Source organism: Cyprinodon variegatus, unplaced genomic scaffold (genome assembly GCF_000732505.1).
Source record: "Cyprinodon variegatus isolate N-32 unplaced genomic scaffold, C_variegatus-1.0 Scaffold251, whole genome shotgun sequence".
NCBI classification, from domain to species: domain Eukaryota; kingdom Metazoa; phylum Chordata; class Actinopteri; order Cyprinodontiformes; family Cyprinodontidae; genus Cyprinodon; species Cyprinodon variegatus.
In genome coordinates this window covers 237240-251771 of record NW_015150704.1, presented here as the reverse complement: position 1 = coordinate 251771, position 14532 = coordinate 237240, and the positions used below count along the sequence as shown (strand labels likewise).

Below are 14532 nucleotides of genomic sequence, written 5' to 3'. Positions count from 1 at the left end.
ATTGCACAATCCTTCTTCCTTGTCGCCAAACTGCTTCGCTTTTCTCCTTTAAATCCAGACCTTTAAACGATCATCTGAGCTCAGATCAAACACCTTTAGACTTACCTGCATACCAGGGACGTCCATAGTTACTTCGACCTCTTTTCCTCCTCCTGGCTCCTCTGCTTTCTTTTCTTTTTTTCCCCCTAACTTCTGAATTCTTATTTCTTCTCTTCGGCTTTTCCGCCTCAAACTTTCCTCTTACATAGGAGGAACCGGTTGGACTTCGATGTGAGGAAATATTTCCAGCTTTGTTTGCAGCAAATTGAGGCGAACAAACTCCAACTTCTGAGTGTGAGACAGACTCTGCAGCCAGGAGGAAAAAAATGCTGTTGAGCAAACAAACGAGCAGAGTGAGGAGTTGGTTACCTCCTTTCTGAGGGAGGAGCGACTGAAAGTTCACTGGAGGAGGCCTGCTGCCACCCTCTGCTGGCTTCCACAGGATTAGTTTACTTTTTTTTCTTTTTTTTTATACCTGAAATGCTCCAGGTACAGAAGCGGAGTTGGGAGAAAAAAAAAAAAAAGTTAACTGACTGTTAAATATATACTTTTTTTTGGGGAAAAAGACTTTATTCTCAGAATTCTTACTTTAATTTCAGAATTCTAACATTAATCTCAGAATTCTGACTTTATTTCTCAGCATTCTAATTTTAATCTCAGAATTCTGACTTTAATCTCAGAATTTTGACTTTATTTCTCAGCATTCTAACTTTAATCTCAGAATTCTGACTTTATTTCTCAGCATTCTAACTTTAATCTCAGAATTCTGACTTTATTTCTCAGCATTCTAACTTTAATCTCAGAATTCTGACTTTAATCTCAGAATTCTGACTTTATTTCTCAGCATTCTAACTTTAATCTCAGAATTCTAACTTTAATCTCAGAATTCTGACTTGTTTTCTCCGAATTCAGACTTTTTTCTCAGAATTCTGAATTTTATCTCAGAATTCTGACTTTTTCTCAGACTTCTAACTTTAATCTCAGTATTATGACTTTTCTCTGATTTCATACATTTTCTCTTTACCCAATATAAGACAAAATCTAGTTCTGAAAAGAGCATGATTTCTGTGTTATCATCTTTAATGTTAGTATATTGATGTGCATAATTAACCACAGGGTTTTTGTTGTCATGTAATTGTTTACATATAGAAAATTAAAAAGTAAAATAAGTTAAAATATACCACTTCAGAGCATTACTGCTGCCACCATCTGTATTAGAGGGAAAAAATGGTAGAGGTGGTCACAGGGGTGGCCAATGACTGGCTAAGGGTGGCCATGGCCACCCCTGACCCCCCATCTTGCTCCGCCCCTGATTTCAGTGTTTTCGATGTAGTGTGGATTTATTTTGACCTCCTGGATGATCCTTTGATGCTCTTGGATTAGATTTTTATTTTTTGTGGTTCCAATTTTGTTTTTATTTGATATTTTTGTATTTGTAAGCATGCTATACATGTGAAGGTTTACTGCTACGAAACTTTAATTTTATTTATTTTTTCCAGTTGCAGATAAGGGCTTTCATGGTCGTTTACCTAACAGAGGAAATACGTTGTAGACCTTGGTAACTCTGCTTCATCTATTCTTAAACTACTTTAGATTTGGTACAGGATGTGAAAATTTGTTTAGATCTTGAGTCTTTTTTTCACCTGATATCTACTGAGTAAAGTAGCTAAGTTCAGGTTATAAATCAGGCTCAGTTCATTTGGATTTTCTGCAGTCCTGGCAGCCTGTGGGCCTGGGTGTGGTTGATGAAATTTGATTTAGCTTTAACAGATTAATAATTTTTTTTACAGTAACGCTTTTGTTCAACATTGTTCTGTTTACTGCTTAGTTTAGACTGGTTTCTTTCTTTCTTGTTTTTTTTTTTTATATATCTATCGATCTGTCTGTCTGTATAATTTTGTTAACACTGAAGAAAAAAAAGACTGATAAACAAACAATTTGAAAAGACGGCTAAATACCTATTTACTTTAAATTCATACTTTTTCGAAAACAGCTTAAGATGCTGTCATTTGCTTTAATAAACGTAAAAAAGAACCACTTTTGAACTTCTTCCTGGTTTCCTACAGTCCATGAACGCACAGCCATAGATATCCATAATCTATGCGCACAGCCAGGTTTTCCTACTGACGTCAGACAAGGGGCGGAGCCCGGAAGAAAGATGGCGTCTTTACGCTGTAGAAGAGATCCCTGCGGTGTAATTTGCCTCATTTTAACTTACTTTAGCGTTTTTTACGCGGACTATGTGGTCATCCAGTATGTTCTCATCCCCGCCTATGCCGACAGGTCAGTATTTGGAGTTTTAATACCTAGAAGAACATTAAAAACAGCCGGCATGACGTCTGGCTCTGTTGCCTCCATTCATTTAGCCAACAGGTACAACAGCAGCCGATGTATTCTCCAAAAAAACAGTCAGTTTTGATCACCAATACTAGAATTTTTCTCCGATTCTAAGGGTGATGTTTGTAGCAGGTAGAATCGGTTTACACATTCTCTTGTTTTATTTATTTCCAAGGCATTTGGTTTGCTAAAAACAAAACATTTAGCTTTATGCTAATTGGTTTTACGCCTGTTGATGTTATCATGTTTGTATGTTGATATTTTTTTTATAAAGCTTCAAAAACGTATAAATAGGTGGAAAAAAAGCAAAACAATGTGATAGTTATACTCACTTCTAATGTAATTTAAAGAATGTTTAGCTAGTGAATAATATTGCGCAATTTGTTGTTCTTCTTTTTGACACGTGACTTAGTGTGGGATGATCAGTCATGATAGAAAGACCGCAAATCAAATATTTTTGATCCAAATATAGTTTTAAAAAAACACATCAGTTTGGGTTGGTCAATATTTATTGTATGTAGAAGCGATCACCACTGGAAAAGCTATGTGGAGAACAAATCAAACCTTATTTAGGGTGTATAGGATACTGGTCTGGAGTCAAATAATGTGCAATTTGATGTAAAGAAGGAAGAAAAAAAATCAAGACTTTATAGAAATTGCTGCAGCTCATCAATTTCACATTAGTTTAAGGAGAGTCATCAAGAAAATTGTCACCATGTGAAAGAAAGATCTTCCTCTGGAGTTGATGTACCTGCAAATTCACAGAAAACACCAACCATGAAATGCAAAATAAATAAAACAAGGGGTATTTAAGATAAGTTTTACTTCTTCATACCCCTTTCCAGACAACTTTAATTGCATAATCAATAATTATAAATTAATCAATAATAATGTTCAATCTCAGGCTACATATGCTGGCAAGTTATTAAATTTACTTTATTTTGTTAGCTTTTGTCTATGTTAAAATTAATTTAATTTATTTGGAACTGAAAATATAATTTATTTTGATGTTCAACCTTTAATCCAGGGTTCCTGCGGATCCTTAAAAAGTCTTAAGCGGCATTGAATTGTTCAATATAAAAATAAAGCCTTAATTGGTATTAAAATGTCTTAAATCAGTCTTTCACGGGTCTTAGAATTGTCACCAAGTCATAAATAAGATTTTATTTTTGTAATTCATATAAAAAGTTAAAGTAATTCACCATCAATTTTTTGACATTTGCGGAACGGCTTCACTGGAACTATTATTAGTTCCATCCTGACAGCAGAACCAATAAAAACAATGCTGCAAACGGACCTTGGGGCGATGCGCCAATAACGTGGGGAAGTGTAAATTCAATGAAAACTCTCTATCCAGCCAGGAGATTTCTGCATGGCTAAAAACAGAACCAGGTGATATATATGAGGAATGGCTTATTTTGAGAAAGAAGTCATTCAGGCTTGGCGTGATGGGAATCAAAGCTGTGGAGTCAGACATGTGAAGAGTGAAATTTCAGTTACAGAGAAGCAGCTATATCTCACTTCTGTTCCTCATCTCTGCAAGGCCTCTACAGCATCTCCAACGTAAAAAACAAAAAAAAAAAACACCAGTCGCAGCAAAGCTCTGGATAATGTTTGGTGGTTCGACCACAATGGAAGCAGAGCTATTATGGACTTAGAGTCAGGATCAAAGCAAAGTCTGTGAATTCCTTTCATTAGTGGTTAAAAATATATCTGTTATTAGTGTTTTTTTTAGCTTTCTTCCTATATGGAAAGTTTTTTTAAAATTGTAATAATTTCTATTCGGCCAGAAAATAATGGTTTATGTTAAAATAAGAATCAGGTTAAATTTGTCACAACCAGGTTTTCTTCTGTTTATTGTGAAGTTGGTCTTAAAGTTTTATTTCAAGGGACAAAAAAGTCTTAAAAAGTCTTAAATTTAACTTGCCTTATGTTGTAGGAACACTGTAATCAGTCACTTTTTTGTGTGGTATAAGGTTGTTAGTTTCAAATATTTTCTGATATTTTTATCATCGTTAATTGTCTGAAATACATTTTATTATTTGAAATGAAATTCAAAAGCTGCATCTTTGACTCTACAGGCCTCAGTCTGCATGACTGAGGCCTGTAGAGTCAAAGATCTGTCACTCTTAGACGACAGGACTCTTCTAAACAAATATTACATGTATAAAAGAGGTTTCAGAAGAAAGAAGAGGAATTTTATTGGCAAACTATTCTTTTGTACAGATGAGACAAATTCAGTGATGTTTGGATGAAAACACCTAACATCAGCTGATAAGCTTGGTGGTGCAAGGATAGTAATCTGGCTTTGTCTGCAACACACAGGAAATGTTACTTTGTAGCTTTTTTAAAATAGCTATACACTCCAACACGAAACCCAACATTGAATCCAGCACAGGTTGGCTGAGAGAAAGAACAATCAAGGTGATGAATTGGCCAAATTAAAGTCCACGTCTCAAAGAAACTCCACAGTGACAAATGTATGCATACCTTTATGACCGGTGATTTAAAAAAAAATGGATCAAAATCTGTCTATTAAAAGCAAGACTGATTAGAAAAAACCTGATGCAAATTACTGCAAATATTAGGTCTACAAAATTGTTAATGATGGTGAGTAAAGGGTGCGTTTAACCTGATTCTCTGTGAAAATTCATTTGATCTTTCTTCATAACGTTATTGATGCTAAAAAGGAGGAAGCTTTTGCAGAAAACTGAGATTTTTTCTAAAAGATGACTGAATTTCCACCTGACTGGTCTCTCTGACAGCGTGTGGGGAACTCTTCATGGATCCTTCTTCAACCTGATCCTGCTGCTGCTGCTGGCCTGCCACTCCAAAGCTGTCTTCTCAGATCCTGGTTGGTCACCTTCAGCTTACGTCGTCTGTCAGATTTATACTTTTTAAATATTTGTAGTTTTGCATGTTTTAAAGGGAATTCTTAGTGGTTTGGCCAATAAAGCTACCAGAATGAAGCTGTTTTACATGTGAAGATTTCTGGATAAATGCATGAAGTGGTTTTAGGTTTAATGTTTCATATTTGTGTCTCCAGGCATGGTGCCCCTCCCAGAAACAGCCCTGGACTTCTCTGACCTGCGCTCTCAGTCTTCTCGGATGAGCGAGCGGGTTTGTTTATTTCATCTGCCATAATAATAATAATTAAACTGTTACCTATTCCTGAAAAATAATTGCAAAATATATATATATATATATATATATATATATATATATATATATATATATATATTAGGGGTGGAATGGTTCACAAAATCCACGGTTCGGTTCAGTTCACGGTTTCGTGGTCACGGTTTTCAGTTCGATATATGTTGATTGTTAGCCTGATATGTTGGTCATGTTGATGTTAGCATAAACAAAACGTGTTGCACAATGCTTGCACACTGTTGCACTTTTATCCACCACTTTCTTTCCGCCGTCATCGTAGGTCACTCTAAATGCAAAGTGGTCCCATACAGCAGACCTATAAAGTGCTGCTGGCGCGTCTTCCAACTCCAGTTCTTTCCCACTCGCCAGTCCGACACAATTCTCCACAACAACTGATGTTTTTCTGCTACATCCGGCTAATCTGCTTCGCTTCTTCTTCTTCTTGTTTACTACTGGTGGTTGGCTTTGGTACTTTTTTTTTTCTTTTTTACATATTCATTGTAACTTATCAACATGTTTCTTTTGCCTGGAAGGAAAATAATCATTAAAGTAAATAAAAAAGCTTTAATTGAAATGCTTTTAATTTTAATTCATTTGATAAAGTACTTCCTGGTTTAGATTGCCATCTAAATCAGCCAGGGATTTAACACCTTTAGGCTTTATTAGATATTAGTCTTTCCTTTTGACTGCAAAATGTACTGTATACACAGGGAAAGTCTTTGAAGTGAGTTAAGGTTTCTGTATAGGATGTACGGTGGATAAATTGTACATAAAATCAGTTTGTTTTTTCTGTTCAGTTCATGTTACAAACCTAAAAGCATTAAGTTTATTGCGATTATACAGCAGCAGGGTGACAGATGATTGCAGCCTTTTTCTTGAACTCTGTTATTATCAGCTTTGAGCAGCGGCTATCTGAGTGTCTCCGTGTTAACAGCTGCTCTGTCTGTTTAAAGCAGTTATTTTGTGCTCATACGCTCTTGTAACAGGCTTTGGGTAACTTGCAATTTTAAAACTTTAAAAAGGTGACTGTATTTTTTTTGTTGTTATTTCTTGCTGTATGTTTTGTTTTATTTTGTCTCTAACTGGTTATATCTTTAGCTTCTAAAATTAAGAAAACATGCAGCTTTCTTTGGTTCTGATTAATTCTTGGTAAATCTGACTTTCAGCTGCATAAAATAAAACTCAGACTAAACATCAGACGTTGCGTTTGATTCTCCCACCTAGAATGGTTCAAGTAAACCATGCAGTCAGGATGCAGCAGATGTCAGGAGATTGGTGCTTTCACTTTAATCTGAAATAAGCATTCTCGGGTTTCCGTAGCTCAGGATGACATTGATTCAGTGTTTTTTGTTCTAGATGAGTTCTGATAACTGATAAAATAGCTACAGGCTTCAAACATTTAGTTTTTTTAGGTTTTCATTGAATGATGTACAACATTGTTTAACAAGGCTTGAATTTTGCTTCCCTTTAAATTTACGTGACTTACCACAATGAAAGATTGGAATAAAGCTAGTTTTTATAAGTGAGGCATGTTATTTTTCAATTTTTTTTATCAAACTATATTGAGCAAAAATTTAGTTACTCACATTTAGTTAAAAAAGAAATGCAGATTAGCTTTTTAAGCCCTAATCCTAATCAGCCTCCGGGTTCAGAGTTAACATGAAGACAGATGTTTGAAGCCTGAATGCGTCTGAATGCTGATAAGTTCGGCTGTTTGGTCTGTTTAAGGTTAAAGAAGCAGCAGCCGCTGCAGCTGCTCTGTGTCGCTAAGTGCAGCAGAACCTCAGTTAGCTTCTATTTGTTCTTGTTTTCATTGCAGCAGAACCTCAGTGAGCTTCTCTTTGTTCTTGTTCTCAGTGCAGCAGAACCTCAGTGAGATTGAATTTGTTCTTGTTCTCAGGGCTGTGAGGGCTGGACGGTTTGCAGCCGCTGTGAAACCTACAGACCTCCCAGAGCGCATCACTGCAGGGTCTGTCAGAGGTGCATACGCCGCATGGATCATCACTGTCCCTGGTGAGCCTACCTCCCTCCCTCCCTTCCTCCCTCCCTGCCATACCCTCCCTCCAGATATCCTGATTATTCTTCTTATTTTTCCATTGTTCAGGATCAATAACTGTGTCGGGGAGCTGAACCAGAAGTATTTCATCCAGTTTCTCTTTTACACTGGTGAGTAGCGACATAAACTTGTTCCTTTAACAGGTGTAAACAAAAAAGAGGCCGTTTTTCCTCATCTCCTCAGTTTGCCTTACAAAGGCAGACCAACCAAACTCACTGGTTTACCTGAAAGCAGCACAGCCCTGCACAGTGAGGACGATTTAATCAACCTCAGTTGGATAGAAGCCACTTCAGGCTCCGTGGGTTTGTAGATGTGAGTAGAAGGGACAACCTGTCCTCTCTATGGACAATAGGAGGTGGAAAAATGTTCCCATCTATAAATGATGAGATACGACTAGACTGAGGAGCAATGTTTCAAAGATTAAAACGCTGCTTGGTTGTAGCTCATTATCCAGTCTGCTTTTGTCTGCATGCAGGCATTGCCAGTCTGTACTCCATGGTCCTGGTGGTGTGGGCCTGGGTGTGGAGGATACGGAACGAGAGGGACGGCGAAGCAGACAAAGAAGGGGAAGAGACACCAAGCAAGCATCTGATAGTGTGAGTAAAGATGTCAGCAGGCAGTTTAATTTTAGAGTATTACCCTGCATGTTTACTTTTTATTTTCCTCTCTCCATGTGTCAGCGCTCATTATATCATCCTGCTGGTGGAGTCGGTGCTGTTTGGGGTGTTCGTCATGGTCATCTTCTACGATCAGGTAGGAACTGAAAGATCTGAAAACTGGAGTTACTAGAACTGTTGACTATTTTATTTAATTGAGCTTTAGTTGATGTTTGCATCCTCTCATTGTTTTGGGAAGTCATTAATAAAATGAAACCAATCTGTTGGTCTCTTCGGCTGACGCATCAAAGGGCTGGAAAATAATTCAATATTGTATGATAAAACAATATAATTCAATCAGATATGGTGATATGATATTTCTAATAAGTTAAGCACAGTCTATAATTACTGCTTTTGTCACTAACTGATGTTCCTGGTTTTATTTACTTTTATGTGTTTTTGTTTTTTAAAGCAAATTTTTAAAAAAATGTATATTAGTGGAATTTTATAAACATGATGAAATAAAAAAAGCATCAGTTTTAGACGTTTTTGGCATTCTTTCTGAGGCTTCTATTTTGTTTATATCAATATTTAAGTTATATTGTACCAACTAGAGATAGATGGATATATCAGCCGGCTCGGGTTGGCGTTTATTTTTTCCTTTATCGAAAGATTCGTCCAACGGGCATATTGAGATCAAGTGATCACACACATACACTGCTGCTCATGCCATTTTTTATCCACTTTCATTGTTTTATTTTATATATTAATAAATGTTTTCTTTTTTCGTTTCAATTAAGACTTGTTTAACCTTTTATTGTCATTGAGTCATTTTATCATGTAAATAAAGAAAAGAAGCAAAAATATCAGCAGCACACATCAGATATATGTTAGACTGATGTAAAAAAAAAAAAGAAAAGAAGAAAAAGATCAATCTCTAGTATTAAGCAAAATAAAAAAGTCAATTAGCATTTACCGTAATTTTCAGACTATAAGCTGCACCTGAATATAAGCCACAGAAGCTATATTGCATGATTTGTACATATACGAACCACACCGGACTATAAGCCGGTTTTTTATATGTTTAATTACCATATGGTTCATGCACAGAGAGGATTGTTGGGAAAGAAGCAACTGTTTGGGGAAGCTCCTATTTATTAACAATTCAACACAATTAGCATATTTGCATACGTTAACTGTTACAATTTAGTGCAATAGAAGCTCTCATTTATCAACCGGTACGTTTGTTTTCCATAATGAGGGTGTCACACAAACTGTCTTGCGTTCACAATGTCCGTCTTTCTCGCTGTCGTTCTGTCTCGTACCACTCGCAGTAGAAGTCTGTTTCCCGAGGACCTCCGCAGTCGCGTGCATGCGGCTACCGTACTTGTGTGTTGAAGCGTAAAAGTCCATAGATAAGCCGCATTGCTATATAAGCTGCAAGGTTGAAAATTGGGGAAAAAGTTGCGGCTTATAGTCCGAAAATTATGGTAAGTTTTGGCTATAGCATCCCACCCCAACCCGTTATTTGAAAAATGTCATTTGCTAATTTTTCCAGTTTCTGCAAATTAAAACCAGACATCTGCACATTTTCTGGGATTATTTTTTATAGATTAACACAAGTTAGATCATAACTGAGCAATAAAATAAAAATGGTGCATGCTTAATCTAGGCCTTATGACAATGAAAGTCTGATCTGATTTATGGTTCACATTTATATCACTCCTGAGCTAATGCTCTGTAGCATCACCTCTGGCTCTCATTACAGCTGTGCGTCTTTAGGGTTTGTCACTTCCAGTTTAGGAACTTTTTTTTTCTTTTCAAAACATCTCAAGCCCAGTTAGGTTGAAGGGAGATCGTCTTTAATATTCACCTCTAAAGTTCTGTCACAGATTCTTAAATAAACTGATGCCTGGACTTTGACTAAGCCAGGGAAAGAGAACGCCTCTCATCTAGTGCCACAGTCCTGTAGCTTTTGCATTGATCCCTGCTCCAACAAAATTCCCCCCTGAGCATGTGGGTAAGTTTAGCAGAGGCCTGGCCTTTAATCATGTATTTTTTTCAGGTTTGTTGAAGAGGGGATGCATAAACCTGCAGCACAGTAGCACTCGATGACCGACGTTGCGTACCCCTGGATTAGGCCATTCTAACACAGGAATGTGCTTTGCTACTTAAGTGGTTGTAGATTTAACCAGCTCCTTAATCCCTGTGGTAGCAAAGCATCCCCAGAAAATTGTTTGCATGTTTAGCCTTTGCCACTCCCAGTGTTTTGCATGTAGGTTAAAGAGTTCAGTTCTTATCCGATTTCCAACAAACCTCTACAGCCTCCACCGAGCAGCTGGTTTATAATGAGGTTAAATCAAACACAGATGGGATCTGTTTGTCACTGAAATATTTTTTTGTTGGCTGGATTTTATTTAGGGGTAACAGAGTAGTAGGGATGGAAAAAAGCAGTAAACGCTTTAAATATTTTCATCCTTCTAAATTTAAAGTCGCTTTAGGCTCCCAGGAGCTGTAGATTCTGTAACGGTGGCTGTGTCTCCCCTCAGCTGGTTTCCATCATCACGGACGAAACCCCCATCGAACAGATGAAGAACAGGCTGATGATCAAAGACAGGAGCGCCTCCTCCTCCTCGTTATCCTCCTCCTCTTCACAGCAGCCGCCTCATCACCTCCCACACGGCACCCGGAAGCCCAAGATGGCTCTTCTGAGGGAGGTGTTTGGTAGAGGTGTGTGCCTAGGTTGACGTCCCGCTCGTCTCATTGCTAAAACTCTTTCATGACTCATCACTTTCACCGTCCTTCCTTCCTTTTCTTTCCACCCGTCCAGGGTCGGTGTTCTGCTGGTTGCTGCCGCTCCATTCCAGCCCTCCATCGGTCGGGGGAATCATCTACTCTGCCCTGCCCGACTACGACGTCTGATCTGTGTGAGCATGGGGCCATCCTTGTGTGAAGGAAAGGCCGCTGCCTGAAACTGATGGCTCGTCTTTTAACTGAGAAGTTACATATAGAAGGGATGATTGAGTAGTTTGTGTGTGTTTGCATCCAAATGATGAATGAAAGAATGAATGAGTGATTGATGCACTGAGTCCTAATGATTTTAACCCTAGGACGTAAAAAAAGCACTTCAGCTCCAGACCTATGAGATACTTTTTGCTAACTTTATTGTGATAAGGAGACAGAACTGAGCTTCTTGTGGCATGACTGGAAGTTTTCTGACCAGCGGCTCTCAAATCTTTTTATACTTATTCATGGCAGCCTTTTTCTGAAAACTGGGATTTTACTGAGCTTTACTCGGTTCCTAATAACATTTTCCTTAACAAAATGTCAACTATGTGTTTGAAAGGATCTCTTTGATCCAAACAGGTATAGAATAGTAAGCATCGGGATATTAAGGGTTAATGCAGTATATACAAGCTCTTCATGGGCATGTTTGTGTGAGCGTTGCAAAAACAGCTGACCTTTAAACACCCAAATCACCCTAAATGTTCAGTTTTGTATATTTATTTTTTAATACAGAAACAAAACAAGTTCATTCTCATCGCATCGTTGTAAATTTTAGTTAAAAACCAGGGTGAGTTATCAGGTGGGTTTTATTAAAAAAAGAAGCTTTCCGACTCTGGTTAGGATGACGTCATCAGCATGGCAGGGAGAGAGAAACACAAAGCCTTTTATTTTTACATCCAGTCCTTTACTTTTGGTTGTAAAACAGCTTATTAGCCACTGAGAATCTGACTTATAATCATGTTTCTGAGGTTTATTATATAGTTACCGTGAGTGGCTTTATGAGCCTTTCCTTTATTTTCTATTCAGCAGCCCCCCTGGTGTCGGTCACAAGTTTCCTTTTGGATTTTTCTCCCCAGGGAAAACATACATTTTTCAAATTTAAGGTTCAGTAAACTTTTATAAGATAAATATATATTGAAAAAATATTCATTTTGAATAGAAGTAAAACAAGTATTTAAAAAAACAAACAAAAAAACAGTCGATATTGAACTTCACATTTGCAATATTTCCTGAAAGAGTTAATATTTGAAGCTAATGCTTGTTTTACTGGAGGAAAAGCTCACATGAAAACGAAATCCTCAAGATTATCAGTATTTCAAATAAAAATTTGAGGTTTGTCTTCCAGTAAAACCAAAGGTACCAACCCAAACCAGCTGTTTGTGGACGTCTGGCACTAAACCTGAACTTAAATCCCAGAAGTTGGTCATTTTAAATATATCTCACTATCAAAGTATAATTAACATCATTATAATTTCAGCACAGATTATTTTCTTTGGGGGAGCTGACTTTAATTCCTGGAAAAAGTAATTGTTTTTTAACACAATAATCTCCAAAAAACATCATCTTTTGTTATTGTCCTCAATTTTTTGTTTGAATAGAAACTGTTTATTTATGTTACTAACTTAACTGGGTTACATTCATATATTTACATTAATACTGAACCCAAAAAGGTGCAATTACATTCATAAAGAGCATTTCTACCTTCATTTATTTTTACTCTGTCTGCTCTATTAAGAATACACTCGCTCAGTGTTATTTTACAGCACTAGAGTAACCATACTTACTTATATGTTATTTCTAACTCTAAATGTGTTTTTATATGTAAGGGGTGAAGTTGCCTTTGCAAATCATTAAAGGATTTAAGGTTCTGATAAACTTATGAGGAACCACTTAGTCCTGTTGGGGTTCTGGTCATTTCCACCCTTCTGCATTCTGTATTTTTGTGGTTTTGGTTATTTTTTACTTTACTAAATATTGCAAACAGATAACTTTGTTGACTAAAGCAATGACAATTTTTTTCTTTTATCAAATGGCTTTTTTTCAGGTTCAAGAATCAATCTCAGGGCTGCTAGCTTGCATTTTTAGCTTATTCTTAGCTAGCATTTCTGGGTTTACAGGAAGTTACGCTAATTCACTTGCATTCCTAAGTTGATTTAAATATCATTATACATTATATCAGGATTTTCAGATTTTAATCAAAGATGGTGAAGTGAATCCTGTAGTTTGGGTTTTAGTCAGGATACTGAAGCTAATAGTTAGCAAAGATTATCGACTAGCTTTTCTTTGTTAGTTGGCTGAAATAGCTCCAACTAAGCTAGCCAAAGAGCTTAAAGATTTAACAGTATTTCAACTTTATAAGGGAGGTAGTTCCAAATGAGAAACCTAAACATACACATCTTTAAAAAATACGGTTTTGGGGTCAATAAGATGCTAATTTTATCAAATTAAATACCAAGGAACATAAGAAAGCTATTTTGCTACGAGCCAGCTCAGGCTATAATCAGTTAGCCATTTAATGGTTCTCCATTTTTCCTCCAGACCATGTTCTGTTTTTCGGTTTTTGTTTAATGCTGATATTTTGTAATATTAATATTTTGTTAAAATTACACATTTTGTCTCCCCCCACAATTAACCCGAACATCTGTTGGTATTATCTAATATTTAGGCAGTTAACCTGCTTAAAAGTAACACTAATCATCAGCTATGAGGCAAAGACAACTTCACCTCCATTGTGTTTTTGTTTTGAAGCATGTCCAAGCATGGGCCCAACAGTTTCAGATAAACAGGTGCTTTATGGGATCATGTATCAGTTTAATCTGTTTGAATTACAAGAAGAAGTGTTTGTTTAAAGGATATAACCACAGATTCCTTTTTTGTTTTTTTTGATAAATTATTCAAATTTGATCACTTTAATTAGACTTTTGTCACTACAATGGACCTGCAACCAGCTGCTTGGAGCCAGACATGGTCCAATGACTTCTAATATCTTTTCATAAAAGGCTTCTTTTTAAATGTCATATATTGTCAATTGCTCCAAACCAGATTTATTTGGCTAGACTGAGGGCCAAAAGTGCTCTTTAGACGCTCAAGGTTGCAGACCTCTGATTTCTGTCATATGCATGTTAAATTAAAAATGTGGTCCCTAAAATTGCACGAAATTAGGAGAAACTAGACAGTTCACAATCCTGATTAAGTTGTTCTCAGGCTGCAAACACAGGGCTGACATTTGTCAAGTTATAAATTTACATCAGGCTTCCAAACTGATGGATCTGATATTGAATCTGATATAAAACAAATTGGGTTCTGTATCTTTATGTGTGATAGAAATATAAATATTAGATTTTTTTTAAACAATGATCCAATTAAGTAAAAGACACTTTTATTTTTTGTGGAGGAGTTAATGTACAGCGAACAGACTTGAGCATTGGATTCAGGCGTCAAGTTTTGATTCTCACTAACTCCTGCCAGACTACAGCCAAGTCCTGACTTAAAATACTCAATCCAGATTACTGTAGTTGGATTATTAAAACTGGACACTACATCTGTCGGCTCATTCAGGCC

At 36.7% G+C, this 14532-nt stretch overlaps 2 protein-coding genes across 2 annotated transcripts in view; one reads left to right on the top strand and one right to left on the bottom strand.

Moving 5' to 3' along the window:
* LOC107089414 (serine/threonine-protein kinase 26-like) overlaps positions 1 to 371 on the bottom strand; it is a 38143-nt gene extending 37772 nt beyond the window's left edge. Inside the window, exon 1 of the mRNA XM_015382173.1 lies at positions 106 to 371. Coding sequence (XP_015237659.1) covers positions 106 to 126 — 21 coding nt within the window. The 5' untranslated portion in view covers positions 127 to 371. The remainder of the gene's footprint in view (positions 1 to 105) is intronic.
* A 1819-nt stretch (positions 372 to 2190) lies between these two features.
* Positions 2191 to 12218, top strand: LOC107089394 (palmitoyltransferase ZDHHC3-like). Its single transcript, XM_015382152.1, has 9 exons — positions 2191 to 2322; positions 5142 to 5230; positions 5423 to 5496; positions 7433 to 7545; positions 7637 to 7698; positions 8064 to 8184; positions 8269 to 8341; positions 10734 to 10914; positions 11015 to 12218. Exons 1-9 carry the CDS (start codon positions 2198 to 2200, stop codon positions 11104 to 11106), a joined length of 930 nt encoding a protein of 309 aa, XP_015237638.1. The 5' UTR covers positions 2191 to 2197; the 3' UTR covers positions 11107 to 12218.
* The last annotated feature ends 2314 nt before the right edge of the window (positions 12219 to 14532 follow it).